The 16,753-nt window shown below is 38.8% G+C and overlaps 4 protein-coding genes across 4 annotated transcripts; 1 reads left to right on the plus strand and 3 right to left on the minus strand.

The window, feature by feature from the left end:
• Positions 1 to 6,430: 6,430 nt before the first annotated feature.
• On the minus strand, positions 6,431 to 6,559 carry CABS01_01787 (uncharacterized protein; the record flags this gene model as incomplete). The annotated part of the gene is made up of 1 exon (XM_060535166.1): positions 6,431 to 6,559. A coding segment is annotated over one exon (129 nt), but the record flags the coding sequence as incomplete, so codon positions are not given.
• Positions 6,560 to 7,163: 604 nt separating this feature from the next.
• CABS01_01788 (uncharacterized protein) lies at positions 7,164 to 10,259 on the minus strand (the record flags this gene model as incomplete). The annotated part of the gene is made up of 4 exons (XM_060535167.1): positions 7,164 to 7,305; positions 7,364 to 8,501; positions 8,554 to 9,264; positions 9,347 to 10,259. 4 exons carry the CDS (start codon positions 10,257 to 10,259, stop codon positions 7,164 to 7,166), a joined length of 2,904 nt encoding a protein of 967 aa, XP_060398356.1.
• A 1,522-nt stretch (positions 10,260 to 11,781) lies between these two features.
• On the plus strand, positions 11,782 to 12,731 carry CABS01_01789 (major facilitator superfamily transporter; the record flags this gene model as incomplete). The annotated part of the gene is made up of 3 exons (XM_060535168.1): positions 11,782 to 12,358; positions 12,426 to 12,473; positions 12,541 to 12,731. The coding sequence occupies 3 exons, from the start codon at positions 11,782 to 11,784 to the stop codon at positions 12,729 to 12,731; spliced, it is 816 nt and encodes a 271-aa protein (XP_060398357.1).
• A 34-nt stretch (positions 12,732 to 12,765) lies between these two features.
• CABS01_01790 (uncharacterized protein) lies at positions 12,766 to 14,320 on the minus strand (the record flags this gene model as incomplete). Its single annotated transcript, XM_060535169.1, has 6 exons — positions 12,766 to 13,266; positions 13,321 to 13,434; positions 13,485 to 13,576; positions 13,634 to 13,795; positions 13,874 to 13,956; positions 14,007 to 14,320. The coding sequence occupies 6 exons, from the start codon at positions 14,318 to 14,320 to the stop codon at positions 12,766 to 12,768; spliced, it is 1,266 nt and encodes a 421-aa protein (XP_060398358.1).
• Between the last annotated feature and the right edge of the window lie 2,433 nt (positions 14,321 to 16,753).

The raw sequence follows: 16,753 nt of genomic DNA on the forward strand, positions 1-16,753 counted from the left end.
TCTTTTTAAAAAAGTAGTAAGAAATAAAAGAGAACGCTAAGAAGTAAAGGTACTTTTTATAATAAGTATAGTTCTTTTTATTATTCTAAGCTTATTTAACGTATATTTAGTTTTTAAGAAGTTTAAAAGAGAGGCTCCTAAGGAACAGGAGATTTAGTACTTACCCTATTTTAAAGTAGCCTTTTAGTATACTAATTTTAAAAATAGTAGTTATTATTTTATAAAAAGTAGTAGTTAGTATATATACTATTTTAACGGCCGTTTAGCCGAGGGGTATATTAATATACTAGTCGTTTTATAGCTAATAGCCTGGGCCCTTACCGAGGCTATTATAAATAATACTCCCTTTTTTATAAATATATTATCTTTTTTTATTATTAAGAAGCGTATTTTTAATTATAGTTTTAATAAGATATTACTAAGCTCTATAGTATTATCCGCTAAATAGATAAAAACTAAAAGTTATATAAGAACTATATTAGCTTTTATATAGAGGACTTCTTTAACCCGCGCCCCTAGTCCTTTTTTATACTTATTATAGTTATTTATAATTAACTTTTTATTACGCCGCCCGCTTTTATATTCTAAGTTATTAACTTAACGGTCGTTCTAACTCCCGTACCCCCTACTATCCCCGCTATTCTTAGTTTTATAAATTTTAAAGTACGTAAGATACGTTTCTTAGTACGCGTACTAACCCTCCTCTTTAATAATATTATACTTTTAGTAATTACGTATTTTATAAACTAGGAGTTTAAATAGTAAGTATAAGCCCGGGTCTTGTTTTTATATACGTATATCCTATAAAGTAAAGTTATTTTAGGAGTTTAGGCCTTTAGGTTATAAGAGGTTTTTATTTTATTTATTTTAGGCCTCTGGGCCGTACTCTAAGTTCTATTTATTATTTACTTTTAAGTATTAAGTTTTTTTAAGCGTGGCTTAAATTAATTATTTTTAACTATTTTAGCTATTTATAATGGCTTTTTACGTATTATAAAAGTTAAGAAGTATATAAAAATGTTCGAACTTAGCTCGTAAAAGGTTTTTAATAAGTCTATTTATTAGTATATTTTTTATTAATATATAAGTAACTTTAAAGCTATTTTTAGCATATTCTTATTTTAGTTATATATTTTATATATTAATATAGTAAAGTTAAGTAGTTATTTTTTTTTTCTTATAACAAGTTAAATTATTTACTAATTATTATAGTTAACTAATTATACTTTTCTTAGATTAAGGGTAATATTTTTAAAAAGGCGTTTTAAAGCTATAGTTTTTTTTATAGTTTTTTTAAAGTAAAGAAGCTTAGTTTTAGTAATTAACGTCGTAACTATTACTTAGCGTACTAATTTTTATTAAATTAGGCTACTAAAAAAGAATATTATATATCCTTAAGATAATCGTCGTATTATTTTATTATTTATAAAGCTAGTATTTTTAGCTAAAAGTAATAATTATGTACTTAGTATACTACTATAATAGAGCGTAAAATATCTCGTTATATAAAGATATCGGATATAGTAGTTAATTATTTTAATATAGATTATACTTAGGTTAGTTAGGAACCGTGATAATTACGAATAAGTAAAAGTAACGTTTAGTTTAATTATAATAGTTATATAAAGCATACTCCTAACCTTCTCTTAGTAACTTTTTATTTCCTTTTTTATTACTTACCCCTTATTTAGTTTAAACTCTTTTTAAAAAAGAGGGGTAGCTAAATATAATAAATTTATAAAGTTAAAGCGCTTAGTAACTCGCTTAATATATATATTATAAATAAAGTAAACTTTATAAGTAGTATAGTCTTATAAAATCCGTACTCTAAGAAAGTAATTAATCGGTCTATTTTTTTTAAAATTAATATATTTTTTTATACTATTAACGATCTCTTAAACTACTTTTTAGTTATTTTAATAGTATAAAATAATAAAGTTATTAACGTAAAATACTAATATTACCTTCCTATTTACGGTTTAGTAAATATAGATCTTTTCGTAGCTATATATTATATTTATATTACGAAGTATAAAAGTAAAAGTTTAGAACTAAAGAATTAGTAAGTCTCGGAGGCTATATAGAGCGCGTTAGAGCTTACTTACTTTATTAATAACCTTATATCCCTCTAGGAGTTTAATAATTACTAGCTTCTTATTCTTAAAAAGTGCGTTAAGGAATATGTTAATGGTATTATACTAGTCTACTTTAAGGTCGAATTAGGTAGCTATTATTATTATAAACCTAAAGGCCTTTATAGCGAGCGTTAAAGCGTATATATTTTATAAGGGGTTAAGTAGTTATATATCCCCTCTTATATATATATATACCTTTACCTCGCTAACCTTATTATTAACATCGTATTTATAAGTATATATTTATTTTAATAAAAGTAGGATCCCTTATTTAAGATTACGGTCGACCTCTTTTTATATACTAATATCCCTTAGCTTTTTTATTTTTACGTTTATAGTATCCCTAAGTAGCTTTTATAATTATAATAAAAGATATTTAATATTACTAAACTTTTTTAGTAGGTTTTAGAAGTTAATTTTAATAAGTTGTAGTTTTTAAACTCCTCTAGAGCGCTCTAAGTAAGTCTTATAAACTACTCTTTTTATTACTTAATAAAGTATTATATATTTTATATTACTTTTTTTTATAGCTTTTTATTAATTAAGTATAAAAGTAGAGAAAAAGTAGTTTTAGAAACGGTTATAATAATTACCGTTTCTTATATTTAAATATAAGAGCGTTATAAAAATATTATTATTAAAACGTTATAGAGATTTACGGGCCCGGTTTAAACGTTTAGGACCTAACGGAGCTTTATTTAGTATTTAATAAAGTAGTTTTTATAAGCTCTATTTTTATATAATAGTAGAGGTTTATTATAAGGGTTCTTTACTAATATCGACTTTAACATTAAAAATTGCTTTTTTATAATTAGTATTTTATTTATTACGTATTTTAGTATTTTATTAAAAGTTATTAAGAATTAAAGGCTTAAGAACTTTTATAATATATATAAGCGCTCGTAGGGAGGACTATAGACTATATAGAGCTATTTATAACCCGGTTATTATATCCCCTTCTTTACCCCTACCCCCGAGCTTACGCAAGGGGGTTATTTTAAAAGTTAATAATAATAATAAGATTATATTAACCTCTTTAGTTTTATTAATTATACCTTAATGTACGTTTATTAGTTACTTAGCGTCCTAAATAATTAAAAATCTAATAATAATACTATCCTTAATTATAAAGTTATTTTAAGTATTAGTATTTTCGAAGTTTAGATCTACTTCTTTAAGTACTCGAACTAGCTTATCGTTAGTATTAAAAAGTTCTTATATTTTTTAAATTACTAAATTTACTTACTTACTTACGATAGCTTATTCTTTATATACGGGATTATAAAAGACTTTTTTATTAAATTTAATATTCTTTATAATAAATACTTATTCGAGCGCGGGTACTTAGACCTTATATAGGTTATACGTTTTTAGTATATATCTAACTAGGTATTTTATATACCCGCGGGGAAGTATTTTAAACTCTTTTTAACATATACCCCTCTTATAATCCTTATAAAGAGGGTATACTTAGTAGCTATATATATAGAAGTTATTAAAATACGGGGTAACTAGTTTAAAATCCCGTATTTAGTAACCTATTTATTACTAACGTTAATATTGCTTTTACTAATTAATTTTTATTATAATAAGTAAATCTTTTTTATTAGCCTCTTATAGGGTAATATTATAAATAAAGATTACTACTAGTATTATTTCGTCCTATAAATTCGTAAGGAGGTTTATAAAAAGGCGTATTTTATAGGCTTTAGTAATTATAAGTTAACCTACTCTTTTAGCGTTATTTATAAGTTCTTTTATATATAGAGGTAGAAGTTTTATTTTAATTCCTAGCTCGCTATATTACGTTTTATATACGCGTCTAACGTTTATAATTAAGAGGGTAGTTTTATTATTATTTCTAAAAAAGTAAATTAGGGTCCTTTTTTAATAATGAATTACTATTTCGAGGCTCTGTAGTATAAAAAGTACTTCCTCCTTTGTTTTAGTCCTTAAAGGGAACTTCTTAAGCTACTTACTATATTTATTAGAAACTATAAGTATATATTATTATTTATTTAAAAATAGTTCGAAATAAAAAAGATCTTAGTATATATAGTACTATAGCCGTAAGGCTTTTTTTAAGGGTAGTCCTCTTAAGACTACTATTTTAGCTTTAGATAATATATATACTTTATACTTAACTTATAATAGAGGTTTAATACGTATACCTCGAGTCTTATATAATAATTAATAAAGAGTATTAGGTTTAAAATAATTTATTTTAAGGTACTAAAGGAGCGTGCTATTAAACCTCTTATAGGTGCGTTAATATAAGTATTAGAATTTTTTATAACTAACTAGTAGTATAATACTAGCTAGGTTTTATAAGATATATTTGAGGTTTATAAAAAAAGGATAGGATTAGAAGAGCTTATATTTAAAGAAAATTAGATTATTTTTTTAGATAAGCTACTTTTTAATAGTACTCTTATAAAGCGTTCTCTATTATAAAGTATAATTTAGACTATAGTATTAGAGTGTGCTTCTATTTAATAGAGTTTCTAAGACTATATTAATATAGAATCCCTTAATATAAGCGACGTTTTAGAGCTTTAAATTGTAAGTTCCCTTTTTTTTAAGTTTATTTAAAATGCCCTTTATAATATAAGTACTGCGTATAGTAATAAGTAATATAATAGTTCCTAATTTAACGTAGTTATTATTACCTAATAATACGTAACTCTCGGGTTTAAATAGGCTCTTATTATTAACTAGATATATTACTCTATAGCTATTTATTACTATACTCTAAGAAAGGGGGTAAGTACTACTTATAGGGGTACTAAAGATTATATTTATTTCTAAGTCCTAACTTTTTATAAGTATAATAACTACGTAGCCCTCGTCCTAGTTTATTAATAAGCTTACTATAAGTTAGTTAGAGGATTTTTTTAAAAATCTAGGTTTCTTAAGGGTTTTATTATTCCTTAGTTAACTAGTTTTTTTAAACTTATTATAAAGTAATTTTTATTTACTTAATTTAATAATAATAAGGACTTTTTTTATATAGCTTTTTAATATTCGTATTAGTAACCTATTAGCGTTTTAGTTTATAAGTACCTATTTTAATTTTTAGTACGCCGTAGGGCGCTATAAGTATATATAATTATAAGGGTATATAACGTTACTTTTATTATTTATATTATTAATTAAGTTAGAGCGTCTAGTGAAAGTAGAATAAGCCCCTCTTTAACTTAAAAGTTATTTAGTATATACGTCCTAAGTTATTAAGCTAAATATATACGTAATCTCTTTAAATATCCTTATATACGTTCTAAAAGTTATTAATTTATTAAAGGTCTTATATATACGTTAGCCTTATATAGGGTTAAGTTTAGACTTAACTATAATTAAGAAGTTAAGTATAGCGATTTCTTTACTAATTTTTAGAATATTATACGTTTTAGTTTAGAAGTAAGTAGATTACTATTCCTTATATTAGTATTAGGGGTTAATTCTAGTCCTCGTTTTATTAAGGGCTTATTAATATTCCTCTCGAACTATATTCTTTATTACTAATTCGAGGGGTATAAATTCTTATTTTAGATATTTAACAATTCGCTATATACTAAACTTAGTACCGTTCTTAATAGCTTTTTAAAATACGTATTTATATAGTATAGCGTTAACTAATTTTATTAACTACTAGGCGAGGACTTTAATATACGTATTAATAATATTACGTTTATAAACTATAAGTTACTTATATTTAGTATTAAGCTCTTATTATTTTTAAATACTTTTAAGCATATAGATCCTCTTTATAAGTATAGTATAAAAATAAATTTATTTACGTAAAGTAAGTAGCATAGCTAGCTTTATAAAAAAAAACCTAGCTTAGTCCTATAGGTTATTTATATTTAAAAAAGTCGAAAGGTTCGTACTAGGAGTTATATTTAGAAGTTATTAATAAAAGATTTTTTAGTTTTTTTAGTTATTTTCGAACGCTTTATAACGGGCTTAGTAAGCTCGTAGTTCTTTTTTATTATAAGTCGTAACTAATTATTTAAATTTAAAGGGTAAAGTAAGTATTATAGAGGGGTTAAAGAATACGTTAGAGTTTAGAGCGTTTAGGTTAACGTATTTTTAGACCCCGACGCTCTTATTTATAATACGAAGTATATTAAACTATTTAATCTAATTATTATAGCTAGTTAATTTAGCTTAGGCTAAAGTGGGTATGAGTAAGTTAGTTATTTTAAAAAAATTATAGGAATTATATTAATAAGTGTATTATCGTAGTATAGGGTCTTAACTAAGAGCTAGGCTTATAATTATTATAAAAAGCGGGCCTACTTAATATGGGTAGTATTAACTATATCTATATTTCGTAATATACCCCCTAGACGCCTAGAGCCGTTATCTGTATAATGGGCGTTTATACTACGCCTTAACCCCGCAGGTAGTAGACTAGTTAGAAAACCCTAATATCTACGCTGCGCCTTAGCCTAGACTAATTAGAAAAACCTACCTATACGGAGACTCGAACGGCCGTCTTTCGCTTTTTAGGTATACGACTTATAGATAATGCGGCACTTAACTATTATAGTAATAGCGGATAGGAGCTGGGCTTATAACTATTACGAGTTATAGCACGTAGTAATAGGTATACGGAGTGTAGTAAAAGTAGCTTAATTATTAAAGTAGAAATAGATAAAAGCAAAAGGTCTATATATACGATGTCTGAGATAGACACGTGATTTAGCACGTGACGGGCACTTCGTGAGGTGCGATTGCTATCCCTGTTACGTGACAGATCGGGTAGACGGGTTTCGGCACTCAAGTGCCACAGTCCTCGATGTATTACTGGACTCGTTCGGTTTTCCGAATCCATAAATTCCTGGACTCATTAACGAATTATGAATGAGGGTTTCGGCTACCAAAATCAGGCGCAACACACTTCACACGACGTCATGAATGCACTGAAGAGAGCGAGGGTGGCTTCGAAGTGCCTCGAGCTCAGGTTTCTCGGAGCAGTTATATTCTGAGCGGAAGCTCTTCACGAAGCTTCACACAACTTGCAATTCATGAGGGGTTTAGGGGAGGGGCGCGTGTTGACCCCCTTGGCAAGTTGTCTTGGGGTTCCTCTGACGGCATACCGATGGTGCGCTTGAAACGGTGTAGCCACTCAAGATTGTCTGCCGAGGTCTGATTCCAAGGGTCGCCGCTAAATCAGTCAGGCTTCAATAATCCCTTACAAGAGAAGACGAGGAGACAGAACTTACTCTTCATAAACAATGAATCGCGCTTGGTGCTGAATCTCATGGTCCGACGGAACGTGACTGTTCGGGTTGTTGGGAGACATGGTTGCTGCGATCCAGCGTCGTAGCTCAAGAGCAAGCCACCGATTGAAATTGGAGTCATTGAAAAACGCATAGTTTCGTTTGACTGTTGAAAACTGCGGGTGTGCGCTGCGGCCATCTGGTCCAGTGCTTCCGGGTCTCTGCCAGTCGGGAGTATTCGAGACTAGAGGCGACACGGGTGAAGCTTGGGCGACATCGCTTGCTGGAGAAGCGTCCTGGGTAGTAGGTTCTTGTAGCAATGGTGGGAGAACGTCACTTCCTGTATCCTGCAGCCAAGCGCGTTGATTCGGCATGGCTAGATTCCTCCAGAGTCCTCTGTCAAAAGGAACACCTTGGAGTTGAAATGGAATCGGGGGCTCGAAAGGCTCATTTGCAGCAGCTCTTCCGTTCATGAGATCTCCGAGTCCTACTTGTTGGTCTTTCTCAGAAAGTCGTAGTGGAGGTAGAGCACTTGAGCTTTCGTGTTGAAGAAGACGTGTTCTCAAGCGAAACGCGGTAAGCCAGCCAGTTGATGAGCTGATGAGGTTGACTAGCCAGTTGACAACCAAGTCGGCCGGAGACATTCCCCAACTCTTGCCTAAACGTGTGACTATCTTACAAGCCTCGTTCTGTAGTTCTTGGTTGTTGAGAACATTGGGTCCAAGTAGCCTGTGCTTATCAACAAAGGCATCAAGCTGCAATTCACAGGGGCATTCATCAAACAGACTGCGCTTTCCTTTGATCTGAAGAACAGACATCATGCTTTCGGCTGGCGATCTTATCGGCCCAAATCGAGCCTCTCGAGTGAGGTCTTCTGACGAGGTAATCAAGTCTCGCAGCCACGACTCGGGTTTCGCACCCTTTTCAACTTCCGGAGATGAGACTTCCGATGCAAAGACGATTCGACAAGCCTCGAATTGGATTTCTCTGTTGTTGGGCAAGTTTCCTGTTCTGTCGAAAAATAGTCGTAGAAAATGATTGAGTTCCAGCGTGAGCAACTCATAGGCGCTACGGGGCGACTCGGGAGGCACGCCGCTTGCTTGATAGGGGAACGGCGAGAATCTTTCATATTCGATGAGATCTGGAAGGCGCATTAGTCCGGGCATCCGCGAAACAGTTTTGGGTTCTCTTACAAGGTGGAACAGAGTTCTCAACCATGTCCAGAACTGCATCGTTGAAGCCCCAATCTCCTTTCCAACTCGCCATGTCGGAACCCATCTTGAAATGATCCGCGAGATGGTCAGCTCTGACACCCCAAGTATCGAGAGATGCACCGCAGAAGCCGCAACGAGACTCGATTTCTGGAATGGTAATTTTCCAGAGTTTAGCCGACCAGTCGAGAAGGCCAGCATTGTGTACCAAACGCAAGTGCTGTTTCAAGTGATCCTTTCTGTTGAACGTTCGTTCCTGACAAGATGAGGGATTGTGGCTGTCGATGTGCGATTGAGTAGGCTCGGCTTCTCCACAGAAGACACAACATGTTTGGCCTGTGTCAGGATTGACGGCCCGAGGCCCTTTAGGCGAGCAAACCCATCTTTCGAGGGGCATATGGAGAGACTTTTCGTGTCGCTGCCAGTCGTGTTTCGTTCTAAATGTCTCTGTACAGAATGTGCACTGGTACTGGTTCCGAGGATGTGCAAGAGAAGTTCGCTTTGGACGTCTACGTTGCCGTGCTCGACTACGAACAGCGGGACGCGGAAGGGAAGCAGAGTCTTTGGAAGCATGGGAGAAGGCAGAAGCAAATGAGCCGCCACTCGAGGTTCCAGCGCTACTAGCTGACGAGGTGTGATAAAGGGACCGTGCTGGCTCATCGGTGAAGCTAGCATTGAAGCTGTCGTCTGCGACTACAAGGGATCAGCTTTGAGATACCCCCCCGACATTTGACACTCACACAATGGAGGGCCGTTCATAAAGTACAAAACTTACCTGATGATCCTGCATGAGTAGATGCTACGGCACGTGCAATGTCGCCAACAGTAGCAGGCTCGTGTTCTGGAGGAGAGTCGACCCATCTCTCGAGCGGGTTCAACCCCTGATAGTGTGGGCTGCTTCTAGGAGCTGGTGTTCCTGGCCTCGCGGGGACATCTATAGGTCTTGTCCCAGTACCAGAGTTTCCCGAGTATGGTGACGTAGATCGATGACGGCCTTGTACTTTTCCGCGACGACGAGCGTTGATCAACCAGTTAGTGATTTGGATCTTACTGAGGCCCGTTTGGTGCTGGAGGATTTTCTTTTGTTCGTCGTTTGGATAAGGATGGTGGCTGTGGGAGGAGAGCCATTGTCTCAAGATTCGAGTTGAGTCGCGAGAGAATCTCGTGCCAATCTTGGGTGGAGGAGGAGTCGATGTAGTGGAAACGTTGAGTGGCTCGAACGAGCCGCTTGATCTCTTTGAAGTCTCTGGTGTCGGGAGGTTCTGAACATCGGTTGTAACAGTCCGGCTGTCGGTCATGAGGTTGTTGAAAACATCTCCAGTGAAGTTCGGCGTGGTTTCTAAGAAAGTACAGTTGCATCCGAGAGAAACGCAAGATATACAGCGGTCTTGAGGTTCGGGTTGTTGTGGGAGCTGGCATTGGTAGCCCCATGCGGTGCAGTTGGCACAAGATGTCGAGGGTGTCGTCCATCCACTTTCGAAATTATCGCTGATGTAGTCAAGGGATCCGTCAAAAACGAACGGGGAGCATTCACCGCTAAATTGTTCAACGGGCGTGAAACATAGAGCTTCGTCGACGGCGAGGTTCTCGATAGCGAGATTGGCCCTGGGCTCCTGTGGCAGGGAAATTTCGGCGAGGTTCACGAATCGGTTTACAGTCGAAGAAGTAGCTTCATCCGAGTTATCCATCCTGTCGAGTCTCAATTCCACCACCGTAGCCACAGCAATAATCTCCCGGCCTTAATCTGGGGAAGCAGTAAGGCTTGTCAAGGATGTCAAAGCCCCTGCCAAAGATCGGGCTGATAGGGCGTGATCGAATCGATAAGGCGTATCAAGATATGAAGAAACAATGTCAAACGTGAATTGTGTATTGGTGTTCCCTCAGGGGAGTCATTCGACTTGGACTTTGTTTTGCTCAAGAGTGGAAGAGTCGTCGGAAGTCTATCCGCACTTTCATGCGTTGGAATGACACGGGATCCACCAAAGCACTCTCGATGATTGGCCCGACGTCGGATGTGTCAAGTGCGCCTTACACTAGAAACGCGATGGCCGGACCCATCGACTAATGGCAAGCTTGTTCAACGTGAAGTCTAGGTCCGAACCCGGACCACAGGCCTTCGCGTGCGGTTGAACTCAATTGCGGTGAATGTGGTTACTGAAAATAAGTCGTGTCACTTCAACTCTTAGGTACGTTGAAAACTGCCACATGGGGTTTATAGCTCCAGCTTCTCTGTCATCTCGTGAAATGATGTTAGAGTTCGAGAGTCACTGATGATTTTCAAAACACAAATGAATGAAAGGAGGCAAATCGAGAAGCGAGGAAAAGTCTCCGTAGTGGGTCACTTAGACCGGCATGCTTCTAGACCCTTACTCGAAGCCTTTGTCTTCGCCTCTCGCAGGATGTTGGGCGCGCCTGACGCACAATGAAATTTTTTGCGTGCGCTTACGGGTAGAAACATTACATTTATTATCGGCTTCATAAGTTTTTGATGAAAAGCTCTGATTCTCACCACTTGACAATAGACTTGTCGAAACACACAAGTACTCAATTACTTCATGCCGATAAGTTTACCTCAGTCGAGTTACTTCTTTCCCAACTACCTTAGCTTTCTCAGCCTTCAAGCATGGGGGAACGCGAGTCGTCAGGCCCAACATTGGCGATTGCACCGATACAAATCGACCCAGAAACCGATATTAATGATTTATCCAACGTCAACAATGATGCCGCGAGTGAGGAGACAGAATTTCTGCGATGGTCCTGTGTTGGTGCAGCTGGCCTATTCTTGATGTGCTCATATGGTACGTTCAGCACCATAGGATGGCCGTACCCGTTTTCACCCATGGATTGGACCGGACTGATTGGTATTTAGGCTTCTCTCAATCGATCGGGACTGTCCAATCTTTCCTTCAACTAAATCAGTTGAGCGACTATTCTGCACAAGATATTGGATGGATCACGGGCTTAGACACAGCTCTTTCGCTATTATGTGGCTTTCAGGTCGGCCCTTTGATGGATCGCTATGGTCCTAGGCTTCTGGCGCCAGTTGCAGTTGGGCTCACCGTCGCAAAATTCTTCCTTCTCTCCGAATGTAAAATTTACTGGCAGATTTTTCTCTGCCTAGGTGTTCTGGGAGGCATTGCCTCCGCGGTAGCCTCAACTGTCGCAATATCAGCAGTAGGCAAGCTGTTCATCCGCCGTCGAGGCCTGGCAATGGGTGCAGCGATGGCTGGAGCTTCTTTGGGTGGCATCACCTTTCCACTAGTCCTCCGCAGGGCTTTCCCGGCTTTGGGCTGGTCATGGTCTAACCGGGTGATGGGCTTCGTGATTCTAGGTCTCATGACTATTGGCATGGTTTTGCTTTTGCCTTTTCCAAAACTGATCCTACCCTCAGCGGTGTCGTCGAAGAAGAAATCAGCAGCACTCAACTTTGACGCTTTTCGGTCGGGGCCTTTCGTCTTCATCACGCTCGGGTTCTTCTTGTATGAGTTTTCCATCACTGGAGTGGGCGTGCTGTTGCCAACTTTTGCGGTCAAGGCTGGCTTTCCATCTGCGATGGGTTATACCTTGGTCTCAATCCTCAACGGATGTTCATGCCTAGGCCGCCTACTGCCTGGACTTGCGGGTGACTATGTAGGCCACTTCGACGTCATGCTTTTCATGACTTGTCTCTCATTGATCTTTACTGGAGCCTTATTTGTCCCGTTCGGGGGCCAATCGGCCGGAATCCTCTACGCATTTGCTGGTTTGTGGGGATTTTGCACTGGCTCTTTCCTGTCAATCCTTCCCGGTAAGCGAATTCTTAGCATCTTCAGTTTCGAGATTTCGTTTTGGAACTAACAAGGGTTTGCGACTAGTGTGTGTGGGCAAGACTTGCGATCCTAAAGATTACGGAAGATACTATGGTGAGTTGATGCACCAAATCATACCCGCCCCGATTCGCTCATGATTGTCTGACTGACGTGATTTCAGGTACCATGACATTCTTTGTTAGTTTCAGTGCCCTCACGGCAATTCCAGCAGGAGGTTCCCTTTTGGAAAAGGTGGGCTCAGTAGGGGCGTCGGGTCTGTATCTTTCAACGGTTGCTCTGGGGGGCTTGAGCTTCTACACAGCCCGTTCCTTGTTGATTGGGAAATTTCTTGTTTTCAGATCAAATATCTAGATTTTTATTTCTCATTCCAGCATACCAATTTTCATTACAACTCTTCTCTCTTGCTGACCAATTTTATTGTCTCGGCCCTGGGGAGATCGGACACAGCAGTAATCTCGAGACTGTGCCGATCTTCTCTCGAGACAAATTCTATGGCTCCTAAGTCTGGCCCGAAGTCTCTGATGGGACCTAACATGTAAACTTCCTCCACCGCAACCGCTGAACTTTCTGAGCTATTCTTGGCAACTGAGGTTGCTTCATTTCGTGTTCCAAGGGTCGCATTTGTAACATGAGTAAACCCTAGCTGTGTAAGACTGTATGGATCTTTCGGTTTCTTCTTGTCGTTGTGGTTGCTGGAAATCCCATCACTCAACTCTATACCATCCGAGCCCTGACTTGATTTCGGTGTGAACTTGTACTTGTGGTAGAATTGAGCCCATACTCTCCGTTTGAAAAGAGGCACCACCATGGGGGCCTGCCCAACGAAAATGGCAATGAAGTCCTCACGAATTGACCACATTGCCCCTGGGCCAAAGCCACCTGTAGGCTTGATGCATAATTAGCAACATCTCGGAATCCAAGAGGGAATGGTATGTCTTACGTGAAAAATGAGAACCACACGGATTGTCGCAGCAACCATGATGAAAACTCCCAAGCTGAAAAGAAAATATACTCCAATCCTGCGCCAAATCGAGGCTCTAACGAGACTTATCACCTAACTGATGATTAACTGACCGTTTGCAGGTTTGACCGAGGGATACTTACGGGTATAGGAATGGCAATTATGCAAAGATCTGTGGTGACGTTCATCACGAAGATGCTGTAGAAGTAAATTTTGTTTTGTGGCACACAATTCTCTTTTCAGATCTTGTAAGCTAATGCTTCCTACTCGGATCCCACTCAAGCTTACGTACCTCCTGGATCTGGGCGAATTTGCCACATGAGAGAGAGAGGGAGGCATGTCAGGGCAATGATCAGACCCATCGCAACCGCCGTGGCACCAACTAGACCCATGACAGGGAATATAAACTTGTCTACCCACTGTCCCGCAACCAGCCTTCGATAGAAAAACAACACTATCATGTATTAGATATGTTGTGGCATGAATGCAGGTTTGAGCATGAAAGAGGCCTCGAAAACAGCATGCCACGTACTGTTGAACTTCAATGACCACACTACTGTCGCATAGATAATCATGCCTGCGACGAAATTCTTCGAGCCGTATTCCCACTGATAGCTGCTTTTAGTCAGACTTTGTTGAGAACAAAAGGTTTCCTTCGCACATACAATTCTGATTCTGGCAATGTCGCGCGCTGTTCCGGGGTCAGGAGCGAGGTGTGTTTGCCTTGGGCAATCAGCGCGAAGAGCGTTGCCATCACGCATACAGAAGTGTAGAGAGACTGCCATGATGTAAGTCGAAATCGGATCCATCCCAGTGACAGCAAGATAGGGTATACCCATGTGAAGAAGATGATGTAATCGTCAGGTCGAAATCCAGACACGCCCACTTGCTTCGTGCGGCAAAATACCCTCGCCGCAATCATCAAAGTCGCAACAGCATACAAAGTCCATATTTCCAAGAGAGTCGGGTTGATCTCCATGATGTGTCCGATGTGCGAGCCAGCTGCTCTGCCGGCTGTCTATTTCGTTATCATCGAAGCTAGTCCGGGGCTCCGATGTTGTTGGCTAAGGTGAACACAAGGAATACTTGTATGAGTAAGGTCGGTAGCAGCTTGGACTTTTATTTGAACCTGGGGAACAATTCAGTCCAAGAAAAGGGAAGATTGAAACTTCTTGTATTGAACGCTATCCTAGCAAGGGCCTGTCACCTTGATCCAGGCTGGCTAGGTCCGAGCATGTGGAAGTAAACTTCACCAACTTCAGTGGTCTCTGGGGTCTTCCCCGATGTAGATACTCACAACCCCCCCCCCCCCCCCCAAACAATGAAAACCACCCGAGTCACATATATGCCAGTCAGAAATGTGCTTAGACAGTTACCCCGACAGAATTTTTTCTGGAGCGGAAACAGGCTTAAGTAATACGGTGCAGTATTGTTTGCGGCTCCCTACATATAGGTACTTGGAGTAATAGCTCCACAATCCATAGTTAGGGCAACAGAATTGTCTGCCAATATCAATTGGATGGTTCTCTCAGTCGGCGGTGGCGATGAGCAGCTCCTGCATTAGGTATTTCAGCGACAAAAACTGCGAACAAATTGTTGGCATTCCCAGGGCGTAGGACAATCTGTTGACTGCTTTGGGGTAGTTCCAAAAGTTAACATCATGCGATTCCACCTTGGCACAGGCTGCAGGATAGAACTCTCGATTCCAAGGTTGTGCCATGCTAGTTAACAAACAGCACGTGGTAGATCGGTGCTCGAATACACTGTAGACTTCTTCCATCTGGCCATACTTCGATGTTGATCAAGATAATAGAGCGTTATCCCTGTTTATCTTCTCGGTTTCGCGAGTCTATAAAGCCCTGCATGTGCCATGTCCTGATTGCCGGTATGCCGGTATGCCGTATGCCAAAACTTCCCCAGATTGCCCCAACTTCTCCAGTCAACCTCCATGTGCCGAGTGGGAGCAACGGGGGAATGATGATACTGAATCATTGGGTTGCAGCGCCTGTGACATGGCTCGCGACGAGTTAAGTTCATCTAAAATCATCCCTCTCATAAACATGTATGATACAGGTTCGAGGTAGTCAAATTCAAGAGTTCAATAAAGCTTTATGGTATGCGAATCTAGCAGGGATGAAATTGAACATACGGCAACCTTGGTTATCAAGACTTCCCATATGGTAACCGGTGGACTGGGTCGCAGCCTGGTATCTCTTCACCTGGACTCTGAATTAGAATATCAGCAGAAAATGTTATAATTAGATTCCCAAACCAACCTCAAGCTATTCCACCACAGCGACACTTTTCGAATCTGTGCTGTGACATGTATTATTCCGTTGTAAGTGAACTTTCCGATTCGTCTTAGCATGCTCCTCCTAGTCTTCTTCCTCCGTCTTGTTTGGACCTTTTAGAACATTACATGTGATGAATCTTCGCACCACAATCAGCACTGGCCGTTAGCTCGTAATCATCGGAAAGCGAAAATCAACACGACCATAACAAACACATGCCCTCGTGTTTTGATCCACCTTCGATTTCCATGTTCTATAGCTTAAGCCATGTATCTGGTGCCTTCATTATGAAAGCTTTAGATTTGGAGATGGGACAACTTGGGGAAAATAAAGTTATATAGAGCAATGACAATATCGCAAGTATCGATTACTAAAACCCAATTTCCCACGATTTCTAGAACTAGTCCTCGTTAGTCAATCTCTGTTTTTGATCGTCTTGTTCATTGATACCATTGTCCAATTTTTGTCGAGGATGTGCTGTGAGGCATCCGGCTGCTAAGAATAATAATGTTAGTACTAACAACTAAAATATAATGAAGGTACTTGGCGGAAAGTACCAGATGTTGCAGTGTGATATTCATGCCTACATTAATGCAATTCCTTTTTCAACTTACCAGAGATACAGAGGCGTGGGCGTGCGAAGGTGTTTTCCCAGAAGATTCGAGAAGCACCGTATTAACCCGCATGAAAACGTCAAGAATATGACTGCGGGTATGGCACGTTTTCAAGGCTATTCTTTCGATTCGAGAGCGAGCACAAACTGTGAACTGATGCGAGGGTACTGATGGAACCTTCTGCAATCAAATGACATCATTTTCCCCCCGTGCGGCGAGCGCACTTCGCGCCCTAAATGAGTGCTAGATAATCTCTGCATTCAATCGACCAAAGACCTGGGCTTCCATCTGATATTGAGAAACCGCCGGATGTGCTTTTTCTGAAGGGGCAGCGGCAATTGATATTATGCGGATTCGAGGTACGATCACCTTGTTATTGCTTGTACGCACTATTAATAAGACAAATAACAAAAGCCCTAGCCTCGGGTCGTCCCTTGGTAATCGCGCTGACCATTTTAGTTCGAAAGGTCTTCATATTCACGTGAAAGATCACGAACTAGCTGCCTT

This window comes from Colletotrichum abscissum, assembly GCF_030869225.1.
Source record: "Colletotrichum abscissum strain IMI 504890 chromosome Unknown Scaffold_3.1, whole genome shotgun sequence".
Taxonomy (NCBI): Eukaryota; Fungi; Ascomycota; class Sordariomycetes; order Glomerellales; family Glomerellaceae; genus Colletotrichum; species Colletotrichum abscissum.